The sequence below is a fragment of the Tamandua tetradactyla genome, chromosome 13 (genome assembly GCF_023851605.1).
Source record: "Tamandua tetradactyla isolate mTamTet1 chromosome 13, mTamTet1.pri, whole genome shotgun sequence".
Classification (NCBI taxonomy): Eukaryota; Metazoa; Chordata; class Mammalia; order Pilosa; family Myrmecophagidae; genus Tamandua; species Tamandua tetradactyla.
In genome coordinates, this window is record NC_135339.1 from 67,429,905 (window position 1) to 67,456,564 (window position 26,660).

The following is a 26,660-nucleotide window of genomic DNA, read 5'->3' on the forward strand; positions in this document are numbered from 1 at the left end:
TTGCACCCTCTACATGGATAGAGAAGAAACAGGATGACTTAAATATCATTTGCTGTGTTTGTTTGCTAAAGCTGCCAGAATGCAGTATATCAGAAATGGATTGGCTTTTACAAAGGGGATCTATTAGGTTACAGATTTACAGTTCTAAGTTCATGAAAATGTCCACATGAAGGCATCCAGAGAAAGATTCCTTGAATATGAAGAAAGACTGATGGCAACTGGAGTTCCTCTGTCACATGGGAAGTCACATAGTGACTTCTGCTGGCCCTTCTCTCAAAAATGTCTCTGAGCTTCTGTGGGTCTTTGCATGTTTCTCCTGGGGCATTTCCATCTCTGAGCTCTTTCCAAATGTCTCCGCGTTTTATCCTTTCACAAATGACTCCAGTAAAGACAATTAAGACCCACCTTGAATGGGCTGGGTCACATCTCCATGGAAACAACCTAAGCAAAGGGTCCCACCCACAATAGGTCTGCACCCACACGATTAGATTAAAAGAGCATGGCTTTTCTAGGGTACATAACAGTTTCAAGCCAGCATACTTGCCAAGATGGGTGGACAGTGGCAGGAGACCAGCATCCCATAGTGTTCCCTGGGAGTGGTAAAAACAAGATCAGCACTTTTGTTCTTAAAACTCCTGGATGGTGACCAAGAATGAGACTGCTACATGGGGTAACTGAAAAAGAGTGAAAATACGAATACTTCTTATTGTATAAGTGATGTATTTTGAGTTCGTTGTGTTCTTCTACCTCTCTCATATGGACTTTCTTTCTAAGGGGGAGCCTTGCGTCATGGGAGAAAGGAAAATATTCAAGAAACGCAAGCCAGGAGCTCAATGTGCTCTGGGCCGAGACTATTCTGGGACGGTCGTCTCTGAACCCTGTGTCTGTGCTGACTGGGACTTTGAGTGGTGAGTCCCTTGGCCTTTCATCACCACTTCCAGATGCTTACCTGTTTGGGGGGTGGAAGTGAAGATGGACTTAAGGGAGGAAGAGATAAACCAGAGGTAGTAGGCATGTCTGCTGGTCTAGGGTCTGGCTGCCCATATTGCAGGGCCAGATGGGAAGGCTGTGTCTCTGAAAGAGAGATGCAGGGAAGATCACGGCTGTATCAGAACAGCATTTCAAAGGACATTTCTTCTCATCTTCAGTTAGGAGCTTTACTGGAAATATAAGCTGGGCACTGACTTATCTCGGAAAGCTCCTGCCTTGGGTGGAGTTACCTCCAGACAATTCACTGAAGTCACAGTCTATCATGTGAGCTCTTTTTTCTCATGATTTCCTTCTTCTTCTAATGATAACAACAAAGAACAACTTCAAATCACACCTATTGCCAGTGACTACACAATTTGCAGTTATATGCCTCCAGCCCTGACCTCCCTCTCTCCCAGGACTGAGATGTATGTACACATCTACTTTCTCAGTATCTATCTCCTTTTGAATTGCTGGTAAGGATTTCAGACTTAATGTGGCCAAAGTGGAACTTTCTTGAATCCCCCACTGATGAAAGCTGTTCCTGTCATAATTATTCCAACCTCAGCAAAGTTCGCAACTATCCACTCATTTGTTCAGATCAGAAACCCCAGGAAAGCTTGATTTCTTTTATTCCCTCACCCTTGATCCAGGCTGTCAGGGAAGCTTTGCAGTGTCCAATTCCAAACAGAGTCAAAGTCAAAGCATCTCCACCCATCCCCATTACTATTTGTTTGAATCTCTGAGTCTTCTTACTGCCCCTCCACTCCTACCCTTATAACCTCAAAATCCATTCTTCACACAGGATCCTTAATTATATTTTAAAAACACAAATCAGATCTTGTCACTCCCATGTTTAAAACACTCCAATGGCTTCCCTAGTCCCTTAAAATATAATCTAGTCTTCTTTCCTTGCCTGGCTCAGTTGTAGGCGATTTGATTGTGGGTTCTGCCTGACCTTTGACTCCTACTTTTCTATCATTTTTCTCTCATTCACTGTAATGCAGCCCAACTGCCATCTTCCTGTACCTTAAATAATCCACTCATTCCCAAAGAAGGGACAATAAGTGCTAGGGCTTCTTCTTCCAAATCTCAGCATGGATATGAATCATTAATATCTCAGCCAAAATATCAGCTCCTCAGAAATGCCTTCTAAGAACATCTAATCTCATATACATGTGGGCACTGTTCTATTATCTTCATAAAATTAATCACCATATGAAATGATCATATTTTATGATTGCTTTATTATTGCCCGTCTTTCCCCAGGAGAAAATAAGTGCTATGAATGCAGGAATTTTTGACTTTTTTCATTGCTATGTCTCCTGTGCCTACCCCATAATAAGCATTCAATATATTTCCACACTTGAGCACCATAGTTTTTGTTTATTAACCACAAATCGAGCAAAATAGTAATAGTGGGCCCTTCAAAATATATTGACACTAACTTTCCTTGTGTCCTTCTGCAGACTGACTCCATAAGGACGTATTGCCTTTGAATATGTCATGCTGCATTTTCTTCTGTATCTCTCTGAGCTATATTAGACCCTCACTGATTGTTGGGAAATTCACAATTAAGAAGAACCAAATATTTATGAAAACATAAATATTTTCCTTCAGTAATTCCATTATCATCCACTAGTCTAGAAACAAATCCCAGCTCTTATGTTTCCAGCTTTTGAGCAGGGGAGATTTCCCTAATCTCTTTGACTGTAAAAGATAAGTAATAACATGTGTCTCATTGGGTCCTTGGAAGGAATAAATTAATAAATGAATTAACATAGATAAGGCATCTATCCTAGTTGTATACACTGCAAATATCCAACGTCTGGTAGCTGTTACTCCTACTGTTTTTACTAATCGTATACCCCAGAATTAAATGATCCCCATGGTATTTTTAGAGCGTAAACTGAAGCTTATACATCAAAATAAGAGCTTGTCTTCTAAGTAGTACCTTTGCATGTTCACATCTATTTATTTCAATGCTGGAGGCATTGCTTTAAATTTTTCTGAACCCCTCTTTGGGAACTGCTGTCAGAATCCATCTGAAAGTAAAGCAGGAAGTACAAGCCCTTGCAGGCTTTCTGTAGTTCTCAAAGGACTCCTGCATAGAACTTGTATTGATAGAGGTACCACCTGGGTTCAGTACCCTGCAATGTCAGCACCATTAATACTGCTACTTAGCAAGAGGGAAATGAGCACCTGGGATGGCCAGTTACTTGACCAAGGTCACATAGCTGGAAGAGAAAAAACTGAGGTTCAAATGCAGTTGTAGCTAACTCCAAGTCCCATATTCTCTCCTCTACATTATGCCACCTCCCAAACAATCAAACAGTTCTTTATTTTTAACTCCACTCTATGTTTCAGAAGAGAGTCCCTCAATTTAGTTATTCTAAAATTAGAACTTATCCACAAATGACCTAGGTTCAGTACCATTGATGAGGTTTATATGGAACGTTACACTACTCCAAAAGCAATTCCAGATTGTGATACTCTGGAGGTGTAATACATGTATGGTCTCTAATTACTTCTATCTTCTTATAAAAAAGAAGATAGATGCACCAGTTGGATCTGTTAGGATAAACAATAAACAAGTCATAATGCTGAATTAAGGGTCATAATCTGAGAACCAAAAAAAAAAAATCACATGGCCTAAAAAGTATTTTTGCATTACCTCTGTGTAGAAGGTCTGGTATGGAAGAGGCTGTTTGATTTCTGATTTCTGAACAGTGTTTTTTGAGGACAATGGGAATGATCATTTGAAGTTGTCGTTCTTATTTTTAAATTAAGTTTGGGAAGCTCTTGGTTAAAAATACAGTTTTGCCATTGAAACATAATTTGTTTTGGATGCTGATTCTAGAAAGAAGTGTAAGGCGACAGTCCCTCAGCCTTGCCTCCTTTACAGTGGCCCTGCCAATCAGGAAGGAATATTAGCTGAGGAACGTGAAACACCCAGCTCTGTTAGTACCAACGTTTATCATACCCATTTCACTTAGTTGGCTCCCCGAGCCAAAACAGATCATGTTTGTTTGACTGGTCCAGACAATATTTAAATTTACCAGACAGCAGGAAAAGAATATGACCTAGTTTAATCAGATTGGTGGTAGAGGATGGGGAAGGTAGATGAAATTCCTTGACTTTGGTGGAAAAGTTGAGTGCAGGCTAGATTCAGAAAAGGACTATGTGTTCTGGTTCTACTTGAAAAGAGAAAGCTTTATAGATTCTCAGAAGTGTTCATTATTGATAGGACACCCTTTGATTTCATACTTTTCACATTCTGTCCAGAGTGACTATCAATAATAAGGATGAATTTTGCATAAATATTGATGTTTCCATAAATGGAAAACATTTATGGGACCCTTGGAATTTAAGGGTCCCATAAATTCCCCAGCCAGCCTCAGGCTTGCTCTGGAGAGCTACTTTGTAGCAACCTCCATTATGGCACTGGTGAAGGACCAGGAACACATCCACCTGGACAGTTAAATTTATCAGTGAATGATCAGAAAAGGGAAAAGAAGGAGCCTGCTCCAAAATTATATAAGGACCACTGGGAAGGATGCACTCTGAGAGGCACAAATATATTTGTTCAGTGAAAATCCAACACGGACCAGAGGTTATGCCTAGTAGTTCTCTTTACTCATACACTCACTAGCTACTCATTCAGTAATCATTTTTATTGAGCACCTACTGTGCACCAGGTTTTGTACTGAGTTCATTAGATGAATTTTCTCTCTTAGTCTTCTCAACCAAGTCCTAAAAGGAGTCTGTTATTACAGGTATTTTATAAATGAAGAAACAGAGGGACAGAGAAGTTAAGCACCTTGTTCAAGATAATACGAGTCTGACTCCAGAGTCCTAGCTCTTAGTGTGTCTTAGTGATTACCTTCTATGTCCAATATAGTGCCAGAGCAACAAATCAAGTTGATCAAGTGATGATGTAGATAAAAGATAGAGGGAGAGAAGAGGTTTCAGGGTGTTACAGCACATAAATTCAGGTGTGTCTGAAATCTACTCAATCCATAGTATTTTCCTTATGGAGCTCAAGCCTAGACATTTTGGAAAAGTCAAAGATTAATAGATTGGAGTCTTGTGCTCAAAGAAGGCAAATCAGCAAATAATAAAGAGGGAAATATAAAGAAGTGCTAAATTTTATGGTCCATACTTACATTTCCCAGCAGCTACTAGTCACATTAGCTTTATTTGCATTAAAATTTAATAAAATTGTAAATTCACTTCATTGGTATACTAGCTGCATTTTAGTTGCTTAGTAACCTTATATGTATAGTGACTATCATATAGGACAACACAGATGTAGAACACTTCCAATATTTTAGCTCTATTGGACAGCACAAGTCCCAATTGTGAGTGCTAGAGATGTTCAGAACTAATTGCTCGCTGAGGGCTGGAGTAGTCATGGAAGGTTTCCAGCAGAAGGTGGTGGTAGAGCTGTGTAGAATTGCCTCTGAGTAAGTACAAAAGAAACGGGGAGCACTTCAGAGATGGACAAGGCACTGACACAAGAACAGATATATGACAAGGTTGTCGGTGAGAAGAGAAATAAGAGTAGATAGGTAGAGTAGGGTTAGATAAGGGAGAAATATTTGAGGGATTGTTGAATTTTCTAAACAATTTCTGAAATAGATAGGATGAAATTGTCTTTCTTTTTCTATGTCTGTCTTCAAACTTATGCCTGATGCTGATGCTATATTAATCTATTGTTGTGGTGGTCATTGTGGCTGCTTCTATTTGTCGTGGGCTTATTCTGTGCCTGCCTAGAACTTCCATCTGCCTGATCTCAAATCCAGCATCCCATACTGCATCTTACCATGGGTCAGTCTGAAATCTCAACTTCCAGATGGGATAAGGGAGTGTAACAGGTGCCCTGCTGGCAATCGTGCCTGCTGAGCCCTGATCCAGGTTCGATAGACTTGAAACTAAAAAAATTTAGAGACACAAGGGCCAGTAGGAATAAGTAGTAAAGTTTATCAAAAAGAGAAGTTTATTCAAAAAAGGAGAGTACATGTTAAAGAGGTAAACACAGACATGCCCCAGAGAGGGACACGCACTCTGTGTGGTGGGCCAGCTTGTTTTATAGGAAAGTTTGGTTGGTAGCAGGTTTCCATAGTAACCTATGAATGCTAGGTGTCGTCTTTGTTCTAGGAGGAGGTACGTAGCAGAATTCATGGCTTATTGTCACATACCTAAAATTTGTCCTTGGGCAAATGGTTAACAATCTTTATGACCCTCTGCTTCCTATTATTAACTAAGAGTTTGCTTTGGGCCCAGAATTTTACAAATGTTTAGGGTTTGGGGAGGTTTCAATGGTTTGGGGAGGTTTAGGAACTTTAGGGAAATTTTTGTCCCAGGAAGTTTGCAGTGGAAGTTTGCAGCCCTGTATTCCTTCCTTTGGAGCTAGATAAGAAACAAGGGACTTGGAGTTGTCTGCTAACTCTTTCAGAGCTGCATAGGAAACCTGAATGAAATCTATTTTATCCTTCTTCACGAGGAATGGGGCCAGTAAGGCTAAAAAAAAGGGCTCTGCGTGGTTTGCGATTGGGACAGCCTATGCAGCGCAGCCAGAAGAGAACATGTGTTCTTGATTGGCTCCAAGGGTCCCAAAATGCCATTGTTGGTGGGCAGGGAGTCTTCTCTAATGATGATTAAATGGATGGCCCATGGAATTGTATTAGTGCTGGGCTGGGGGGGCAGAGTCTCGATTATCATCTTTGTCTGTCATTACCAGTTGTGTACAACCTTTGACAAGTCATTTCTCCTCTTTGTGCCTCCCCTTTCCAATCTACCCACTTATGGTATTGGAACCAAGGAACTGAGGAATACAGGTGCTCCTTCCTTTCCTGACATGTAGAGGCTTTTTTTGATTTCCAAAGATGTCCCATCTGTTCCTCATTTGATTCTCTGAACCTTCTCCCTGGATGAGATTTGGAGGGCATGCAGGCAAGCCTTCTGGAAATGGGCAAGTTTTTTTCCTGAATTTTTAGAGGTTCGAAACCCTTTTATAGTGAAGAAAGATACAGAGGCAACTTATTTCTGGAAGGAAATGGCTTGTGTGTTTGCAGAAGCGACAGCTGATGCATGTCCCTGAGGCAAATCAAACTTTCTGGTGAATTCTTTCCAAATCTCACAATTTAACAGAAAAACACCTTTCCCCAGGAAGCTAGAGCAGCAACTAGAACTGCTTGATTGTCTAAATCATGCAGACCCTAGAGCCAGGAGGGAGATTGGGCAGCACGAGAGTTTAATATACATTAAGCAGAAGTTAATGAGGAAGCCTACACCTTGGGGGCAGCCAGTGATGTTTCTGTTAATGTTATTAAATATTAATGAGGTACTTTTTCTCTTTGGGGCAAAGCAGCATGCACCCTTTTTAAATTTCTGAATCACTAAAAGGCAACAGAGCCAAACAGAACTGCTGGGGATGGTTACATTTAGCAACGTGCATTTATCTCTTCTCAGAGCTGCTTAGGAGAGCACCCTTTCTCCAGAGATGGACCAGTATTTGCTAGGCCTAGCAGGACATTCAATGAATTCATCTTATGAAGCAACTGGGAATTTTCTCACTGTAGTGAAATATACCACAGTCCTATGTTTCTACTGATAAATAGTGTTTATAAATAAATAACCTATTCAATGGTATGCTGGGAAATATTGAATCACAAGCTCTCTTGGAAGAAAACAAATAAACAATTATGCCCTTATTAGTAGCATTTAATAATTGTTCTAAATATCCCCAGTATGGCCAATTTTAAGCCACATGACGTCCCCACATGATGTCACTGAACTGCAGAATTGGATAGAGAAATACATTAGCAAATCATTGCATTGTATTCCCACCAAACAGATACATAGATGTACATAACTTCAAGGGAATATATAATAGTAAAATGCAGCAGACTAATTAGGAATTGATGGGTCCTGAATATTTATTAACTTTTGAATAGAATTTATTTAATAATTTCACATAGTTTAATTTTTAATAATGCCTATGCTTAACAACTAGCTTGAAAAATTCAGGCATTTTTAAAGTCAGCTCTCATGAGCTGTTACAAACTGACACAACACAAAGTCCATATAAACTCTCATGCTGTGAAGTCTCCAGTATTTGATCAGGGGCTTGGCAAAGGTCTTACTTTGCAAAAATGTCTCTTTCTCCTTCTTTTCATTTAAATATGGCCATATCAAAGCTTGCCTTGAGTTTCACCTTTCTGTCTAGCAAATAACAATGACTTTAGTTCACACTCTTTCCACAGGCATCATTTACAACTTGGAATATTCAACTTGGGTGACCCTAGAGAGTCAGTTATGGGCTCACAGCATTCTTGAATAGATAGATATAATCCAATGGAATAATTAGTGTCATTGTGTTTAAGTAATTGAAATATTCATTTATCAATAAATATTTCTTAAGCACCTGCTGTATGCCCAGTCTTGTTCAATATTCTTGCATTGTTGAACTGACAATGATCCCTGCCCTTTTATAGCCTCCATTCTAGTCTCTAACATGCTGTAGCCACAAAGATTTTGGTCTTGGGGGCCAAGGATGGCCTCATTTGACCTAGATATTGAAGAAGGATAGGTAGAGTTCTTATTTCTGAGCTGCTAAATACCCTACAAGAGGTGGGCCTAAGAACAGGAATTTATTGGCCCCTGGTTTCAGAGGCTGAAAGGCTTGCATCCGCCTGAGGTCTGTATCTTCTGGCTGGCCAACAACCCTTGCGGTCCTTGGTTTTTCTGTCGTGTGGCAATGTTTTCTTTCCCTTCCTGGTTCTCTTGACTCGCAGCCTCTGGCTGCTCCCTGAGGCTTCTCTTCCATGTCTAATTCCCTTTGTCCCTGACTTGGGCCGTATTGGGCTAAGGCCCACCCTTATTCAGTTTGGGCACACCTTAGCTAATACCATCTTCAAAGGTCCTATTTACAGGGGTTGGGACCTGAGCAGCCTTTTGTGGTGAACATGATTCAATCTGCTGACAATAGGAAACTACCAAACACAGAACAGTATGGAGTGTTCCAAGTCCATGATATAATCTATACAAAGATAAAGAGGGTTGAAGGGGTTGGTTGGATTTTTCACTTATGAGTTTGGTAGAGAAAGATAGATGAGAAGGTGGTCTAGGGTCCAAGTGGGAAGATAATTTATATGGCCTTATAAATTGTTTACTACTTAACTGTACTGGTAAGTGCTCTGCTTCATATCATATTATTTTGTTCTTTAGTTTGGTTTGGGAGTATGTTGTATTTCTCTCTGCAAAAGACTGGAACCCACCTGAGGGCAGGGTTCCTATCAGTCACGCCCCTTATTCAGGGCAGGGCTCATGTGGAGTGACAAATACCTGTGAAACTAAATTCTCATTCTCATCTCCCTGGACTCCCAGATACAAACGTAGACAATTTGCTTCTGTTTTTCATTGGGCTTTTAGGAAATCTGGGTTCAAAGAATATGGAAACAGAAAATGAAAAGAGGGGTAGGTCCTGAGAGATAATTTTTCCCTTGCTGTTTTAAATTTTATTAAGACTTACTGGATTGATATTCAGACATCCTGATTGTGTCTCTAGTTGGTTTTGGGAAAACCGTGTATGCTTAACTTAGAAACATGAATTCTCCTGCCAAGTAAAGCCACCCTCAATGTCCTCTGTGGTTGTTTACAAGCACAATAATCACACACACATACACACACACATACCTTTATTGCTTTTTTCTCCTCTGGAATCTAGGCTTTTTGAAGGCTCATGGAACACCAAGAAGTGGGAAATCATCATTTTTACCCCCCTACACAAGGGTATTACTTCCTCATTTTATATGAAGGGGATCATACCTGACTTTCTTTCTTCATGTTATTATGGCTAGGATTTTATGTGTCAGAAAAATAGGAGTCTCTGTTATATGTATATAGGAAAAGCTTAAATGCCTGTATATTTTATGTATGTATGTCTCTGCATGTTAGAGGGTGATATTGGAGGAAAAAATGAAAATATAAACTACAAAATCAATTTTTGAACAAAACATTGTAATCTTAGCATGAAAAATATATCTTGACCTTTAAAGCTATTCTCTTGGCTGCCATCTACTTATTTCAGTAATTTCACTGTGCTCAGAATATGTTTAGAATCTTATAGCATCTCTCCTCATTCCCAGCTAATACAGCCACCACATTATTTATATCTTCCTTTTGTAACCTAGAACTTCCATTTGACAAATCTACTCTTTTTTTCTTCCACAATTTGTTCTTCAAATGACTTGGGATTATTCCTGAAGCTAAAATCTACTGTCAGAATATGAATGTTTATCTTCCTGGCAATATTTAAAATAAATGTTGAACTATTCTGGAGGTTGTATGAGTGTGTGTGTGTGTGTGTGTGTGTGTGTGTGTGTGTAGGTGTGTAGGTGGTGTAGCATCTGTGCATATATACCATTATGCGGTCTATATTTTCCTGACAGTGACTATGGCTATGAGAGGCATGGGGAGAGCCAGTGCGTCCCAGCTTTCTGGTACAATCCAGCATCCTTGTCAAAGGACTGCAGCCTTGGTCAGAGCTACCTTAACAGCACTGGGTAAGTAAAACACCTGAAGGAACTCAACCCACTGTTTCCCTAAGTGGGGATAAAAGGGAATGCATCACTTCTGGAACAGACGGACTATGGCTTGAGCTTGTTTATGACAAGTGGCATCTGAGGGAACCTGAGCAGTTCTTTAGCTGGAATTACCTTTTTGGGAGCATCATAAAAGATTTCTGATCATCCTGATTTCATGACTTTTTGCCATTTACCTCTGACAGATAGTAGTTGCTGTTTGAGCTCAGAATTTTTTTTTTTCTGGAAAGGGACGCTGTTCTCTTTTGGATCTGAGTGAAATAAATTCACACAAGTGTTTGCAGATATTACAATGCTTTTGAGTATAGATAAACCAAAGCTTTCATATACATGAAACCTTTAAAATGGAAATTAACTAGTCCTATCCTATAGGAAATCCTAGAATAAGAAGAAGGTCCAAGCACACTTGCTGTAATTGCCAAATTATGTGTGTGTTTCTGTCTTGGTTCACCTATTAGTGACTCAGAAGCTTGAAACAAAACCCTTTGAAGGTAGGTTGTCTTCCCCTTTCCCTTATTGCATCCCCAGCCCAGAATAGATTTGGCACAGAGGTGGGTGGTCTGAGACAGTATTTCTTAAACTTTGATGTGCCTGTGAATCATATGGGCATCTTATTAAAATGCAGCTTCTGATTCAAGGGATCTGGGGCAGGGTTGAGAGTCTTCATTTCTAACAAGCTCCTATGTGACGTCGTTGCTGCTGGTCCCTAGATTCCACCTTGAGTCAACAAGGGACTAATGTGTTCTGAGCTCTAGTCTCAACTCCTTCCACCACCCAGTGGACATTCTGCCATCTCAGCCAAGTTACTCATCATCTCAGTACTTTTTACCTCACCTGGATGTAACATAGCAATAGGTGCTGTATACTCAACAGACATCTAAGAGAAACAGGCATGATGAAAGCAGTGACTAGAGTGATCTTTACCTGAAAAACATGAATGTTTTTAGCCAAAAATTAACTGTGGGAGGGCTATTCCTGGGGCCTGAGCTGGGAATTCAGGACCCTTGATGTATAATTCAGGTGTGAAAACCCCAAATTGCCAGTCAAGTAAATCACGGAGATGAAAGAGAAAGGCTATTCATTCATTTCAAAGGTTCACTACAGGATGTCTACACATACCTACAGATTGTTTTAAAGTTGGCTTATAGTACAAATCACCTGTGAGCTGACCAGTTGAAGTTAAAGAGGAGGTATGGATATCAAGTTTCCATTACAACATGGCACCCTCCAAAGCTCCAGCATAACTAAAATCTAACCATCTTATAATTGAACAACGATCAGTGAAAAAGTATGCACTGATTACAAAAGCAAAACCAGTGTTGACCAAAAGCGCTTATAATGTGAGTCAGGTGTGATTTAAAATTTTCTAGTAGCCACATTTTAAAAATGAAAAGAAACAGGGGAAATTCATTTTAATAATATACATTATTGAACCCTGCATATCCAAAATATTATCATTTCAACATGCTGCACTAGCCACATGTCAATTGCTTAAAAGTCACAGGTGGATTGTGGCTGCCATATTGAACAGCGCAGCCCTGAACACATTATGAGCTCAGCTGGCATGTAAAAATACTGTACATTTATGAGAGGATATACTTCCATTTGATCTGAGGCAATAGTTTTATAATACATTTGGTTACCATCCCACTGGGATCCCTGGATGGAGGCGATGACATCTGGTTCAGCAATGTAGGGACACAGAGGAAATGTCAGATAGAGTGGCGGACCAAAATTTCTCCAGAATAATTTGGTTTTCTCTACTTTGGAGGCAACCTGGTTAGATTGGTTAATAATCCCTGACATACTGTGTGAAAGAAGGCAAGATGTGATGGTAATGATGACGATGACATTGGTGGTGCTACATTTAGTTTATGTGGTTTGATTAGAACATTTATTTTAGTGCTGCCTTCCAGATGGTAATGTGCCGGGAAATAATGTCTGTCCTGCAGGTCAGGGCCGCAGGCAAGCAGTTGCATACTGGGATTGGTAGTCAGAAATGATAGCATGGCATGGCTGAACATAATGGAGCCCTCTTCACAGAAGGTTATGGTGCTTCATTGTGAGTTTTCCCATCCTAACCTCTTCTCTGAGGTAAATTTTCCTTGGAGAGATTGAATAGGGGGTTCAAACTTCAGCTTCCAATCTCACATTTGTGTTAAGTGGGAAACAGCTGTTAGCAAGGAGAGAAAATGTACTCAAAAATGCCCCAATGGCAACTAGGTCTCAGGGGGGTTGCATGATATTCTAGGGATAAAGGAGGAATGAGAAGAGGCTTTTTGGTTAATCAGAGTTAGAAAAAGTCTCATGTCCTAGTTCCTTTCTGGTGCACAAAAAAATAGAGCTGGCTCTAGGGAAATAGACACAGGTTCCTCCGTCACAGGGGGAAGCACCTGCTTCCCTGCTCCCAGCCTGGTAAGCTGGCCTCCTTCTCTGTTGAGCATGAGTTAGTCATTGATTTTTCCTGGTTGGTTTAGACACTGATCCAATCCGTGGCTCACTGGGTCAGATCAATAACAGTGTTTAAGGAGCTACTCTTCCTGAGATGAAGGAATAGTGGTTCCTCATCATTTGTGTAGCTTTGTATATGGCTGTCCTCTTTGAGACTCAGTTTTTAGGAGCAGCCATGCAACGTCTCTATCTCACTCTTGCTTTCTTGCACCCTCTCTGACATGCAGACATTCATAAACAAACTCAAATGAACAAGCCCAGCTATGCTGTCAATTGTCAATACTCTTTAGGTACCGGAGGATTGTTTCCAACAACTGCACAGATGGGCTGCGGGAGAAGTACACTGCCAAGGCCCAGATGTGCCCAGGAAAAGCCCCTCGGGGCCTCCACGTGGTGACGACCGATGGGCGCCTGGTGGCGGAGCAGGGGCACAATGCGACGTTCATCATCCTCATGGAGGAGGTAAGTGCCAGCGTTGGTGTCCAAGGTCTCTCTCACAGCAGGCAGCCATTCCCTGTCCCCAGAAAGGGAAAGGAAGAAAGAACTTGTATTCCTGCCAGCCCCTGCACTAAGTCAGTGTTGAGGAGCTGAGACTTCTGGGAGAAGTAAAAGATGAGGTTGAAAGAGGCCTTAGGATATATGGAGATGTTCCTATGTCCATCCTACAATAGGGATCCAGTTTACAATGGGGTGCCATTGGCCTCCCTGAGATGCAGATCTGGATATATTCTTTAGGGATCTCCTTTGGAGTCTGCTTTGCTGAAGAAATATTTATTAACATAAGACCGTATAGCATAAACTGTGCCAGAAGAAGAAAATTCAAATTTTATTTGTCCTGGAGGAGCTTCTTTTGCTTTATTCTAACCCTTAACCCCACTGATTAAAAAAGCCCACACATCTTTTAAAGGGCTTTGAAAGCTTGAGTATGTGTGTGTGTGGTGGGGGGGAGTAGTTGAAATTCCTTTAAATTTATCTTTGTGAAGAATGTCTTCATAGTTGCTTTTCCATCAGATAGCTGCTCCATTAACTCATTTCTTGGAGTCTTCTGCAATCTAGGCAGTAAAAGCAGACTGCATACATTCATTGCAGAATAGAAATAGCTCTGTTGTCTGCTTCTCCCTGCTTGTAGGCACCTTCAACTTTTCCTTCGCCAGGGAAGTTTCAGCAAGTGCTGAAGTGATGGGGCAAGAAGACTTGCTTGATTTACAAAGGCCTCTAAATTTATATGCAAATTGCTGCATGCTCTTAAGATCTTGGAAAAAGGCCAAAGGAGGCCAGGAGTTTTTTTCAAAGTTTGAGTACTTCAGAAGCCTTTCAAGTCAGACCCACACTGGACAGGAAATTGAAGGGTGAGGACTTCCTCAGCCTCATCCAAATTGGGCACTTGAATTTAAGGGCTTTAAGATTCTGAGGAGGTCATTATCACATTTCCACCAGGGAGTTTACGGGACCAGAGCTATAAAAAACCTTCTCTTGAATGGATATGAAGAGCCAGGATCTTATCCATTTCAATTGCCTCCAGTTCATTTCCACTTTAATTTATATTCATAAACCCAAGGGCAGCTGACATTGTGTAGGGGGCAGGTAAGCACCTATCAATATTCCATTCACATCTGGGTTGTCATGGGGGAAGAGATCAAAAGAGAAACTGATGATCAATGCACATTCACTGGGCTGAAGGATTGGCTCGTAATTCCAAACTGATACCTTTCTCCCTTTATTCCATCAACCATCTTTATATATAAACAATGAAATCTGATTCTTCTTTTTCATGTGGGATCCTTGCTCTGGGGGTCAGGTTCATTGCATTTATCAAGCATGTTGACCCAATATGGTGGGGGGTGGGAAAAGGACAAAGAAGGATGCAGTTCAAAATTTGCCCTTGAGAAGCTGAGCCTCTTCTCTGGGTGGCAACATGCAGTCTCTTGAGCCACTGAAATCACCAGGCAACACCCAGGTCCATGAGTCTGAGTAAGTGAGGGCTGTTGTCCTTCTAAGAGGCAGAGACCTCTGTGATCTGGGATGGTTAGAAAAGGATTCAGGGAGGAAGGGCTTAGGGAAACTTAAAGAAGGTCAGATGTAATTTTGTTGATGTACAGTAGTCATCTGTAGAGTGAAAAGAGTCATCCTAGCTCATAGGGTTATTTTGAAGATTGCATTATAATATGTATTAAAGGTTAACATAGTACTTGGGATAGTCTAGTAAATACTCAAAAATAGGAACAATGAAAATTATAGCATGGTGGTTGAGAGTATTCCTTTTCAAACCAGACTGTCTGGATTCAAAAGTTGCTCTGCCCTACTTTCTGTAAGACTTGGGTCTAACTACTTAATTTATTTGTGTCACCATTTGTAAAATAAGAATAATACTTTCTACTATATAGAGTCATGAAGGGATTAACTGCTTGGCACAGATAAGAAAGCATATGAATATCAGCTATTCCTATCATTACTATTAGGATGAAGAGGAAGAATCATTAAACTATGTGTGTGAGGAAGTCAGGGAAGCTCTTGGCCACTATCCCCAGATGAGTGTCCTGAGTGGAAAGGGACTCTCTGCCTTACCTATCATTGCCACTGTCATTCCAACTCAGGCTGCTCCAAACTTGGACACACAAGGAGAAGAGGTGTTTGTTTCTTTCCATAGCGCCTAGTGGATATCAGCTGGGAGTCTGCTGATTGAGCTGGGGGTGTTTTGACCCCCTTTGAGAGACTGCATTTCCCCAGAAGGAAATACTGAAGCCCCAGGAGGAAGTGTCAGCTGAGAGTCAGGCTTGACCTCACAGATGGGCCCAGGCCAACTGCTCTCTCCTCTTGCAGGGTGATCTCCAAAGGACAAACATCCAGCTGGACTTTGGGGATGGGATTGCCGTGTCCTATGCTAACTTCAGCCCCATTGAGGACGGCATCAAGCACGTTTACAAGAGTGCAGGAATCTTCCAGGTGACAGCCTATGCAGAGAACCACCTGGGCTCAGACACTGCTGTCCTCTTCCTGCACGTGCTTTGTAAGTAGCCAGAGCCAGGCAGGCCCTTTCTTACTTTCCTCCCCATTGACAGCTCCCTCTGTCCAAATTTCTGGAATTCAGAGCTGAGGCTAAATTCAGTGTGACCAATACAATGGGGCAAATCCAAAGACTGAGAGTTATACTAAATGAACTTGTCTGTATTTTAAAGCTTCATGATCCGTAAATAAATTGATTACTTGGAATTTTGGATAACATATTATTAAGTTTGGATTATAACATACATCCCTCCCTTTCAGCCCCTTTCTGCTCTCATATAAATGTGCTCATGCAGGTATCCAGTCATGTGAAAGTCCCTTCCCTTTACTTCAGAGACTCCTGAAAATATAAGAAGTGGAAGGCCATCTGCTTGACAGCCTTGGAATCATTTTCTAGTCATTATGAGTAAACTGTTATCTCTGTTGGAAGAAGCAAAGAGGGATTAAAGAAACACATATTTATATATTTTAAAATATACAACTGAATACACAAAAGAACTTGAATCTTATACCCGAGGTTCCTGCAAGTCCATTCCCATTCTAGGCAATCTCTCCGAAATAATTTGCTACCCTGGAATCTATTTCATTATCATTGGCTGTTGCTTGGTGGTACTGGATGCATTTTGTGTATCTACTATCCTGGAACTTTGTTCATGTAAAGTGAAACATAAATATAATGATTTTAGGAGGTTGAGTCAAAGAAACATTCTGAACTGGCATTGGCTTCCTATACCTCTATCAGTAATTCTCATGAGCCCAAGGGCAACTCTGATTCTTACTTAGAGTTTCCCACAATGATTTGCACGTAATACACTGCATATGCTGAAAATTTTAAGTTTTTGAAAGAGTTTAAGTGATTACAAGGAGCGTTTGTCCTATTTACAACTCAATGATGATACAAACCCTACCGTATAAAGAATCCAACTTGAGAGGTCCCTGGCCTATAGTAAGCTGCCTCTTAGCTCTCCTTTCACAACAGTGGCACAGGGGAAATGCATGGGAGGAGACCTAGATTATACATCAGTTATAACCCTAAAGATGTCAGGCTACCTGATCATGGGATCTTTCTGAATTCCAGTTTTAAAATGGCTTAACTCTGTTGCTACCTTGCTTCACAGGACTCTTGACAATAAATAGGAGATACAACTAAAACACCCAGCAGTTAACCCAGCAGTTAATTTTTTATTCATTTATTCAACTAATATTTTTTGAGCTCTTAAAATGTGCAATATGTGCACTCTGCTAGACACTGGGAAGGCAGCAGTACAGCCATGGCTCTCCCCTTGTGGCATTTACGTTCTGGTGGGGAGGGATGGTACAGCTGTAAATGGGCCAAGTGGTGATAACCACACCACACCAACTACAATTGTTCTGTCCCAACAGCACCAGGTCAGAAACCTAGCCTGGTGATTGCAACGTGCTCACGAGCGCAAGTTTTAGAGCGAGAAAGACAGCCATTGGTTGGAATTCTGAGCATGTGCTTTGCTGAATGTCTAATATTGGTCTGTTTTCCTAGCCTTTGCAAACCTCAGATTTCTCCTCTTTTGCACTTAGCTTATAGGGATGCTGTAAGGATTGATTTGGATAGGGTCTGTGTGTCAGGGTCCCTAAGACCACCCTCAGATTCAGTGATCCGTAAGGAGGACTCCAAGGACACAATATTTAGTCATACTCATGACTATGATTTATTACAGTAAAAGGATACACAGCCAAATCAGCAAAGGAAAAAAGGCCTAGGAGAGGAAACCAGGCACAAGCTTCCAAATGACTTCTCCCCACGGAGTCACACAGGGCCAGCTTAATTTCTCTAGCAAGAAGTTGTAATAGCATGTGTGAAATATTTTCCACGGGGTGGGGAAGCTCATTAGAGACTCAGTGCCAGGGATTTTTGGGGGGGCCGGTCATCTAAGCACGTCTGGCTACCAAAATTCGAGACTCACAAAAACCAGGTGTTCAGCATCAACCACATTGTTTACACAAACAGTCTAGGCAAAGGGAAACACCCTTATCTTTTTTGTTTATTTATTTTGGCAGAAGGTGCATGGTCTGGGAATCGAACCTGGGTCTCCCGCATGACAGGCGGGGATTCTAACACCCTTATCTTTTTACTGATCAGTTAAAGCTTGGCTGGGAATACTTCGAGTGCCAAGTTCTCAGATGCCTGTCAAAGGGCCAGCCTCTAAGCAGGCCTTTCTCGGGATAGCAGTTTCAGGTCCGCTATGTTAACTCTTTTTTGCAGTGTGCAGAATGCTGCTTGACACACAGTTTGGCACATGATGGATGTTATCTGTTGTTATGATGATAATTGCTAAGTACTTCCTATTAACTTTCTGCCTGGCACTTCTGCTGCATTTTAAAAAGAAGATGAAGAAAGGAAAGGAACTTGATCTCACCCTGTTCCGAGGACCTGCCCACCCACATCCCTGCTTCTGCCAAGAGTGGGCCTTCCCTGCAGGGCAGGAAGACCTGTGTATCTTAGTGGCAAAAGAAAAAAAGAGAAAAAAAAAACAACAGAAAGGAACAGGCTCATACAGGGGGTCATGTGCTTGAAGGAAGAAATGTTCCTTGAAATGTTTATCGTGCTCATAATTCCCTCCAAATCAATCACGGCTGCATTTGCCAGACAGTTATTATAGTGGAAACTGCTCTTGGCCTCACCTTGGGCCATTAGCTAACAAAAGTAGTTGTTAGCTGCCCATAATAACCAACCTCGCACAGATTATTAGATTTTTATCAGAAGGGGCACTGTCTGACAATGAGGATTTTAGGAGTGGGCTTATGTTCCTGTCTGAGTCCTCTCAGTCCTTTTCTTTCTCTTTCTCTGATTGTGGTTTGTCTCCAGGTTGAAGCCGAGAGTTTCAGGCTCAGATTCTGTGCCCCAGAAAGCATGTTGTTCCTTGAGATTATTGTTACCCAAACACATTTATCCTGAAGTTAGAATAAATATGACCCTGTTTGGAGGTGTTCCACTTCTCAGAAATGTCCTTTAGTGTGTGACATCGGTTTGGGGGGAAGGAGGTCTCCTTTTATCTCCTGGGGCGTTAAGGTACCTGACGTTGTCAGCCCTGGCTAAGCAAAGGGCCCCTGAGTGCTGGGAAGCTAAGGAACATTTCCAGGCCACAAGGCCTGACTGCGTCACTTAACTGTGGAAAAGTCTGGTGTTGCTGTGAAACTGACTTGGGGAATGGGCATCGTGCCTGTTGGGGGAGAGAGGTGGGAATTGAATCAGAAATTTGGGGGACAAAAGGGGCCCCTTTCCTAACAGGGGAAGAATGAGAGATGTAAATCTGGGCATGGCGAAAGATTCTGAGGTCTTAATAGAAGAAACCCTCCTAGGACACTGCTGGCCCAGGACCCCATCCCACCACCTTTCTCCTCCCTGTTGATCAGTAAAACACAAACGATAAAGAGAGGTAAATAGATAACCCCCTGAAAAATGAGTAAATAAATCAAAGAACATAGTCTATGTTTTCTCAGACCTATGTTTTCTTACTCTCACAAAACTAAATCAAACAAACCATGCAAAAATAAATTGAACAAACTTCCTTACCTGAAATACTTAAACCTTCAGCCAAAAGTGCATCTGCGGTCACCAGGTTGAAGTTATTTGCTGGAATTAATCTTGAGGTCCTTATGTCTCAGTATCAGGTCAGAGAGCTATAGGCAGAGAGCATTTTCAGGTTGTTGATATATAGATTCTAGAACATGTGATTGTTCAGAACAGTACAATTTAGATAGCAGCAAGCAGGCCTAGCCCCACCCAAATAGCAGTCCCTATCCAATACCTTTTCTCTATTGCTTATGATGGAATAGGCCCAGCAAGATTCAAATGTTCATTGTCCTTAGAGCAAGAACTCAAATGTTCATTGTCCATAGAAGGACAGCTCCCCAATGGTAGAAACAGTGATGGTAGTGGGGGGGGGGGGGTAGGGATAGTAGTAGAGATACTGCCAAACTGTGATTAATTAATACTGTACTTCTAACAGCCAGAATATTTTCATATGTTCTTGTTACTACAAGGAAGGCAACAAGTGTTCCCCCTTATTTTTCAGACAGGAATGATAGATTGTGTAGTTCGAGACTCTATAAGGTAGAGGAAGTAATCATGTAGCTAAGTTTGCATCAGAGCTGAAATGAGAAGCATCCTATTGTGTTCTGCCCTTTAAACTGAGCTGCCTATAAAATAAGCAAGAATGCATATAGTGAAGGCTCAGGGGCCTGAAGAATTCAAAGCCCCCAGGCTAAAGAGATGTCCTTATGACCTGTTGTCTTAAGACCTTCCAGTAGAAACCTCTTTAGTCTCTCTCACTCATCCAAAGTGTAATGGTGGAAGCCAGGAAAATGTGCTCTAACATAGTATAGACAGATAATTAAAATACTTCTATTGGATTTGGTCAAAGAAGGATATCAGGAACAGGAAGAAGGAGGACAAAAGGAAGGAGAAGAAAAAGAAATGAAAGGGAGGGAGGAAGAAAGGACTCAAGGAAAAGAAAGGAGGAAGGGGGTGGAAGTGGGAAAAAAATCCCCAGAGTTAAAAAAAAAAAGTAATACATCTCCCCCATATATGCAACCCTGACACATTAGCATTTTTCCAGCAGCACTTTCTTTTTCTCATTTTCTTTTGGAAATGAATTAAATTAAAACCTTCACTTAATATGCATGGGGTGTATTTATGTATGTACACTTACTTTCTGGTTTAGAACTTATTGCTGCTTATACCAGTTTTCTGAAGAATGAAAGAGAAATTTGGTTACCCATTTGCAAGCAGCTTCTTTATTCTTTAGGAACATGGCATTTATTTCTCTTTCAATTTAGAGAGATGTAATTTTTCCCTTTTATAAAATAGCCTTTTTAGCATCTGACACCCACTATACACGGCAGAAGACAAGGCCCAATGGCCAATTGTTGAAGAGGATGGAAACCAGTTAATTATGGAAGAACCCTCCATACATACTCACCCAAAATCACATTACAGGCTAATCATGAGAAAGAAAATAGGCTGTTGTTTATCTTCCTATTTACTGGCTAAATGTCTGATAAACTAGTCTTGTCTTTGGATTGGAGGTTTATAAGCATTTGCGGTTGGGCTCATCAGATGCAACTTGAGTTCAGATTTCACTCCAAATATCTGACCCCTGATTTGAGTTCCCTGTTATACCCAATGCTTCACTTCAAACACATATACTTCCCGACACTTTTGAGTTTGTGATCTTTGCTTTCTTACTGTTGATGGTAATGAGGATTAAGAATCTGGGAATGTGATAAAGACTTAGGGTTTATTCTAAGAGGACAAGCAATGACATTTTCTTTCCTCTTCCCCTAGGTCCTGTGGAGCATGTGCACCTCCGAGTCCCTTTTGTTGCCATAAGAAATAAGGAGGTCAACATCAGTGCAGTCGTGTGGCCCAGTCAGCTGGGGACTCTTACTTATTTCTGGTGGTTCGGCAATAGCACAAAGGTTTGGTTTTTCTGATTAATATCTGATTAAATCTGTACTGACTGTCCCTGTGCTGCTGCTTCTGTATTGATGCTCAGGACGAAATTACCTAATGGAGTGATGAACTCACATAATTGAACAAGACATGCCACCCCCAGCCAAATTTATTGTTTCAATAGGAAAAGTTCAAACACTCATGAGGAAAAAGAGTACTTTGAGAAATTACGCAAGTTAGGAGTTTTTACTCTTCTGATCAGTGTTTTTATAATTTCATTTGCTCCATTTTGCTCATCCTGGATTTTCTACTCACAAGCTATATGAGATCGAGGAAGTCACTTAGCATCTCTGAGAGATCAAGTGACCCCATTAGTAAAATGTGAATTAAATATCAAAATGTAGGGTTGTAGAAATGAAAGGGACAATCTCATGTAAAGAACCTACTCCACAAATGCAAGGAATAGGTGTTCCTTCCAAGCCTCGAAGACAAGAACTAAAGGGCCAAACTCCCAATTTTCCAGATAGTCCCTGCTCCCAGCAACTGATGATGGTGAAGCCTGGTTGAAAAGGACTGTTGTGTAGGCAAAGCTGGGAGCAGTGAGGCTGGGGGTTCTTCAGTTTGAGGGTTCATGTTCTTCTCTGTTCCTGTGTTTGCCTTTCTCTTGGTCAGCCCTCCTAGGATGTATGAATGTAACAAGACTTTTTGTTTGATTTGAGGTGATCTGAGAGAATTTCACCTCTGCCTCCAGTTCCCGCAAGATCATAGAGGGAGATAACTCATCTCTGCTCATTCTTAGGGAGGCAGTGAAATATAGTGAAGGGAAAATGAACCTTTGAGTTAGAGAAGGTCTGGGTTAGGTTTCCAACACTGCTAATACACTAGCTGTGTGAGCTTGATCAAGTCATTCGACCTAAGACAATTCATTTAATGGTAAACTGGAGAGAATAATGCCTATCTCATCTCAATTGTTGTGGAAACGAAGTAAATAACGTGTCTATCTCACATGGACCATATACTGGATATTTTTCATTTTGTCTTAGAAACTAGGTATTAGGATGGATTGATAAAAGACAGAACTTGATTCTTAGACCCATGGACCCTTTTCTGCTTTCATTATTTATACTATATACTTTCAGATGGATTTCTTAGTGTAGGCAACTGATGTTACATTTCTTGGATACTTAATCACTGACAACAGATAGGGAGCTCAGTAAATAAGATCCCCATTTGGTACATTGGAGGGGTGAAGCTCCCTGTGTGAGATGTGCAGCCCAAGTTCAAATAACCTGGTCAGGTTCTTGCAGAGCCAGCACTAGGACCCAGGTCTCCTAACCCAGCCATGATGCACCACCTCCACCCCCAGGATGCTATAGTTGAACTACTCAGTTTTTCTCCTAGAGGTCATAATCCCTAAAATTCTGCTTTAAAACATAGCAGACATACATGGCAAAGGAGAAAGAAGTTCATCGGGGGTGTGGGGTACTTCGAGAGAGGAAGACCTTTAATTTCATTTCCACTCTGAAGATGTGATGTTTTATCTGTCAGTCCAGGGAATTCTTTTCTCTCAGCATTCTTTTAATTTACGTGGTGATCTTGACTGAAAACCTATGTGTGCAAGGAGGGCCATTCTTGGTCACATCAACACAATGATTTACTCAACATCCCACAAGGAATTGAGGGCACACCATTTCTCTACAGTATCATTTTTTTCTTTGAATCTTGATTCTAAGACCTGAAATGCCATTATGGTATCTAATAAATACTTGATTCTCACTTCTATTTACATGACAGTTATCTGCATTAGTTTGAGCTAATAATTAAGTCTCGGTGTTCTCTTCTCTAAAGCAGTGATACTACTATCTGATCCGTGTACATCTTTGAGTTATTATCTGAAATCTCTCTCCTGTCCATCATCTATCTATCTGCCATATTATGAGAGAGAAATTTTTTAATTACTAAATGACTTTGTGGTTTAATTTTTAATTGATTATGAACTTACGTGTTCCCTTGGTTAGGATTTTTCCATCTATAGACCTGATTATGAAGTACTGTACAAGTATCCAAATCCCAAAGGCTCTATTGGCTGGTTTATGTTCCCAAAGAACATGATAATCCATGAGAGCCAGCAGAATAGAATGCTTTAGGGGAAAAACAAACTTAGGTTGGTGTCCAGACTTAGATTATTTTCTGCTATCTGCCTTTAGTCAAACCATTCTCTTTGAGGTCCAGTTTTATTAACTGCAATGCAGGAATGACAGTAGTAGCGCTTATGCTTTAATATTACCCTGAAGATTAAGAAATGCATGTAAAGCACTTTCTGCATTCCTAAGCACTTAAAAATAGAGGTCACTGTTGTGATTACCTTTTGCATCAACAGCATCTTCATCTAGATGATAAATCTGACTTAATCCCACAGGTTGCCCTTTCATCTCCATGAGTGCTTTTGAAAGAAGTGCATTTTCAGTGCTTTTTGCTACCACCATGCCAGAAACACATCGAGGTGGCCACAGTGCCCAATAATTAGTCAAATGAGCACTACCTTTGGCAAATGGGTAGGACTCTTTGGGTATCATGGTGACTGCTCTGGTTTTATAGCTATTAAAATCAGACTATAGTTTTGACTGGCAAACTGACCTATAAGAGGAAATAATAATAATTTTGAGCATTTATTGCTACTACTGGTTTTGTACTCTGCTCTTCATATACATTATTTGATTTAATCCTTAGAACCCCCGACGAAGGAGATATCTCACTTTACAGAGAGAATACTTACGCTGACACCCTTAGAAGGTTGTGTTTTATGGATATGTGTGTATGCATGTACGTTTGCATGTGTTGTGGCTGTAAATTGGACAGGCTCACCTGGGTGGTTGACTTGAATCAACATATCAATAAGAATTACTTGACTTCCATTTACTTGATAGCCCTTTGCTTGGTGCTGTTAGGAGTAGTACAGCACATACAACATTGTACCTGCCTTCAAGGAGCTTACGTTCCAGATGAGGAGGCAAGATAAACACACATGCAATAACTGGTGAGCAAGTGGGCTATAGAAGCAAGTGGAAAAGAGTGAGCTTTCCTGAAATTTAACTGTAGATTCATCTATCTACATACTTATCAACAGATGTAAAATTTCATCAGTCCTCCATGTGTCTTTTTCAAGAGCCTGTCTTTTGTGCTAGAGGTTGTGAGGAATACAAAACAGTGTAAACTGGTATTTGTTGCCTTTGAGTAACATACAATCTATTTGAGAATATGAGGTTAACATCCAAGAAAAGATATTCTAAAGTAAAGCAATAGGAATGTAAGTCAAGCAGCCTAGTGGGTGAGGGTACAGGCTTTGTGAGTCATGGAATGGGTCACATGAGAAGTTGGTCAAAAGCTGGTGTTAAAAGAATAGTAGAATTGAAGCAGAAACAAGGGAAAGGTAGTTAAGGCTTTTGGAATGGCCCTTCTATGTATAACTGATTGAGTCAGTGTAGAGGATTCATTTGGACAGAAATTGGGGGAAAAAAACTGAAACATGGGAATGGCAAGAAAACAGGTGTATTTGAATCCCCAGATATACCATAAATAAATGCTTTTTATTTTTTCATAGAAAAATCAGATTTAGGATAAAGTGGTAAAAGATAGAACCAGATTCAAGTACAGTGATACATACAACAGTGAGAAACTTTTGAAGAGTTTTGGATATGTTTGAGTATCTGCACGTGTGCACATATATGAGGAAAATTTTCTTTCTGCCTAACTGAATTTTTACATTAATCCATGGTCATAACACAGCTATAGATAATATTTTGTTTTATTACATTCTGATATTTGTGCCTATTTTAGATTTTTTATATGGTTCTAATCATGTATATTTATAATTATATCTTCTGTCTTTTCCACAGTTCATTTGATAAGCAGTTTTCACACATTACTATCTAATATGCTGAAGGTTTTAAGTGAGGCAATAAATGCCCAATTTGGAAATGACAGCTTTTATCCAGGTGTACCTTTTGAATTGTGGATGTTTTAACATATTCAATACTAACCCAACTTACTGGATGTGAGAAACTGGTATAGGCTGCATCCAAAGAATCCCTGCAGCTCCCTGTTCCATTAATCAAGTGGAAATCTTGTAACTAAACAGGCACTCACAACTTTGTTGATTTCTTGCTGGGCTCAGTGAATAAATATGTGACCTGCCTCCCAAGAGGGACTCTCTTTGGGGAGGGATGTCTCCCATGCCTAGAGAAGGAATGGAGTATTATTCTAACAGACCTCACCATGGACTGGCCCTGCAGCTTGGACAAAGCACAGAGGCAGACAAGTCAATTGGCCGCCTGGTGGATTTGTGAGGCTCTGAAAGCCCTGTTTGCTAGGATTAACAGAGGACTGGCTTAATAAATGTGTCTGCTTGCCTAATAGCTTTGAGTAAATGAACCTTAAAATACTTGATTTAATTTAGCATTGGGTACCAGATATTGATGGCCAACAAGGAACTCAGGAATCCTGTTGAGTGTTCCAGCTTTGCAGGGAAGGTGAAATCAGCCATGATGCCATAACAGCTGATGAAAAACAAAAGCAATTTAGAAAACAAAATTAGCTGCTGCAGTTTCCCTAGCAGAAAGTCTATGGACTGCAACCCAGGGACCAAGTGTTCCCATTCAGCACAGTTTGTTTGCTGTGGCTCGGTGCCCTGGATGGCTGGCAGAATGGCATGCTCCCTCCCACCTCAGATGGCATCCCCTTGTCCTGCAGCCCTGGCTCCTTGCTTGGCCTCTACTATCCTAGGGAAGCAGCCAGATGAGGAGAAGATTAGATCTGTTAGCATAGAAGGAATTCTGCTCCTTCCAGTAAGAGAACTGGTGTCCAGCACAGCACCAACCACCCATGTCATGGATCAATAAGAGGGGCCACACAGGCTCATGAGAGCTAAAGAAGATGATATGGAAGTCTAGTGAAGGTTTCCCAAAAAGGAAACTACTAAGGGAAACAATGCCTACTGGTCAGAAGTAGGAAGAGATCGGGGCAGCTAGAGCCATGAACCAAAACAGAAGCACATTGTAGCATAGTCATGGTCAGAGAGGGTAATTCATGGTATGAGGAAAATAAAAGTTTGCACTGATGGTTCCTTATTGTTTTGTTTTCCTCCAACATTTTTTATGAAAAGCTCCAAACGTATACTGAAGTCGAAAGAATTTTATAGT

The 26,660-nt window shown here is 40.8% G+C and overlaps 1 protein-coding gene and 1 long non-coding RNA gene across 7 annotated transcripts in view; one reads left to right on the forward strand and one right to left on the reverse strand.

Annotated features, from left to right (window-relative positions):
* The window catches only part of SORCS3 (sortilin related VPS10 domain containing receptor 3), a 603,968-nt gene that overhangs the window by 557,141 nt on the left and 20,167 nt on the right, over positions 1-26,660 (forward strand). For all 3 annotated transcript variants that reach the window (XM_077125964.1, XM_077125965.1, XM_077125966.1), the window contains exons 16-20: positions 775-908; positions 10,425-10,538; positions 13,319-13,490; positions 15,849-16,035; positions 21,355-21,488. In XM_077125964.1, coding sequence (XP_076982079.1) covers positions 775-908; positions 10,425-10,538; positions 13,319-13,490; positions 15,849-16,035; positions 21,355-21,488 — 741 coding nt within the window. The remainder of the gene's footprint in view (positions 1-774; positions 909-10,424; positions 10,539-13,318; positions 13,491-15,848; positions 16,036-21,354; positions 21,489-26,660) is intronic.
* Positions 1-26,660, reverse strand: part of LOC143654263 (uncharacterized) — a 62,228-nt gene that overhangs the window by 5,976 nt on the left and 29,592 nt on the right. For 2 of the 4 annotated variants that reach the window (XR_013161726.1, XR_013161723.1), the window contains 2 exons: positions 19,582-19,688; positions 16,239-16,451 (listed from right to left, as the gene is read on the reverse strand). This is a non-coding gene — a long non-coding RNA (uncharacterized LOC143654263). Of the gene's footprint in view, positions 1-16,238; positions 16,452-19,124; positions 19,229-19,581; positions 19,689-26,660 lie in introns of those variants that run through there. The other 2 variants (XR_013161725.1, XR_013161724.1) reach the window with 2 other exon arrangements.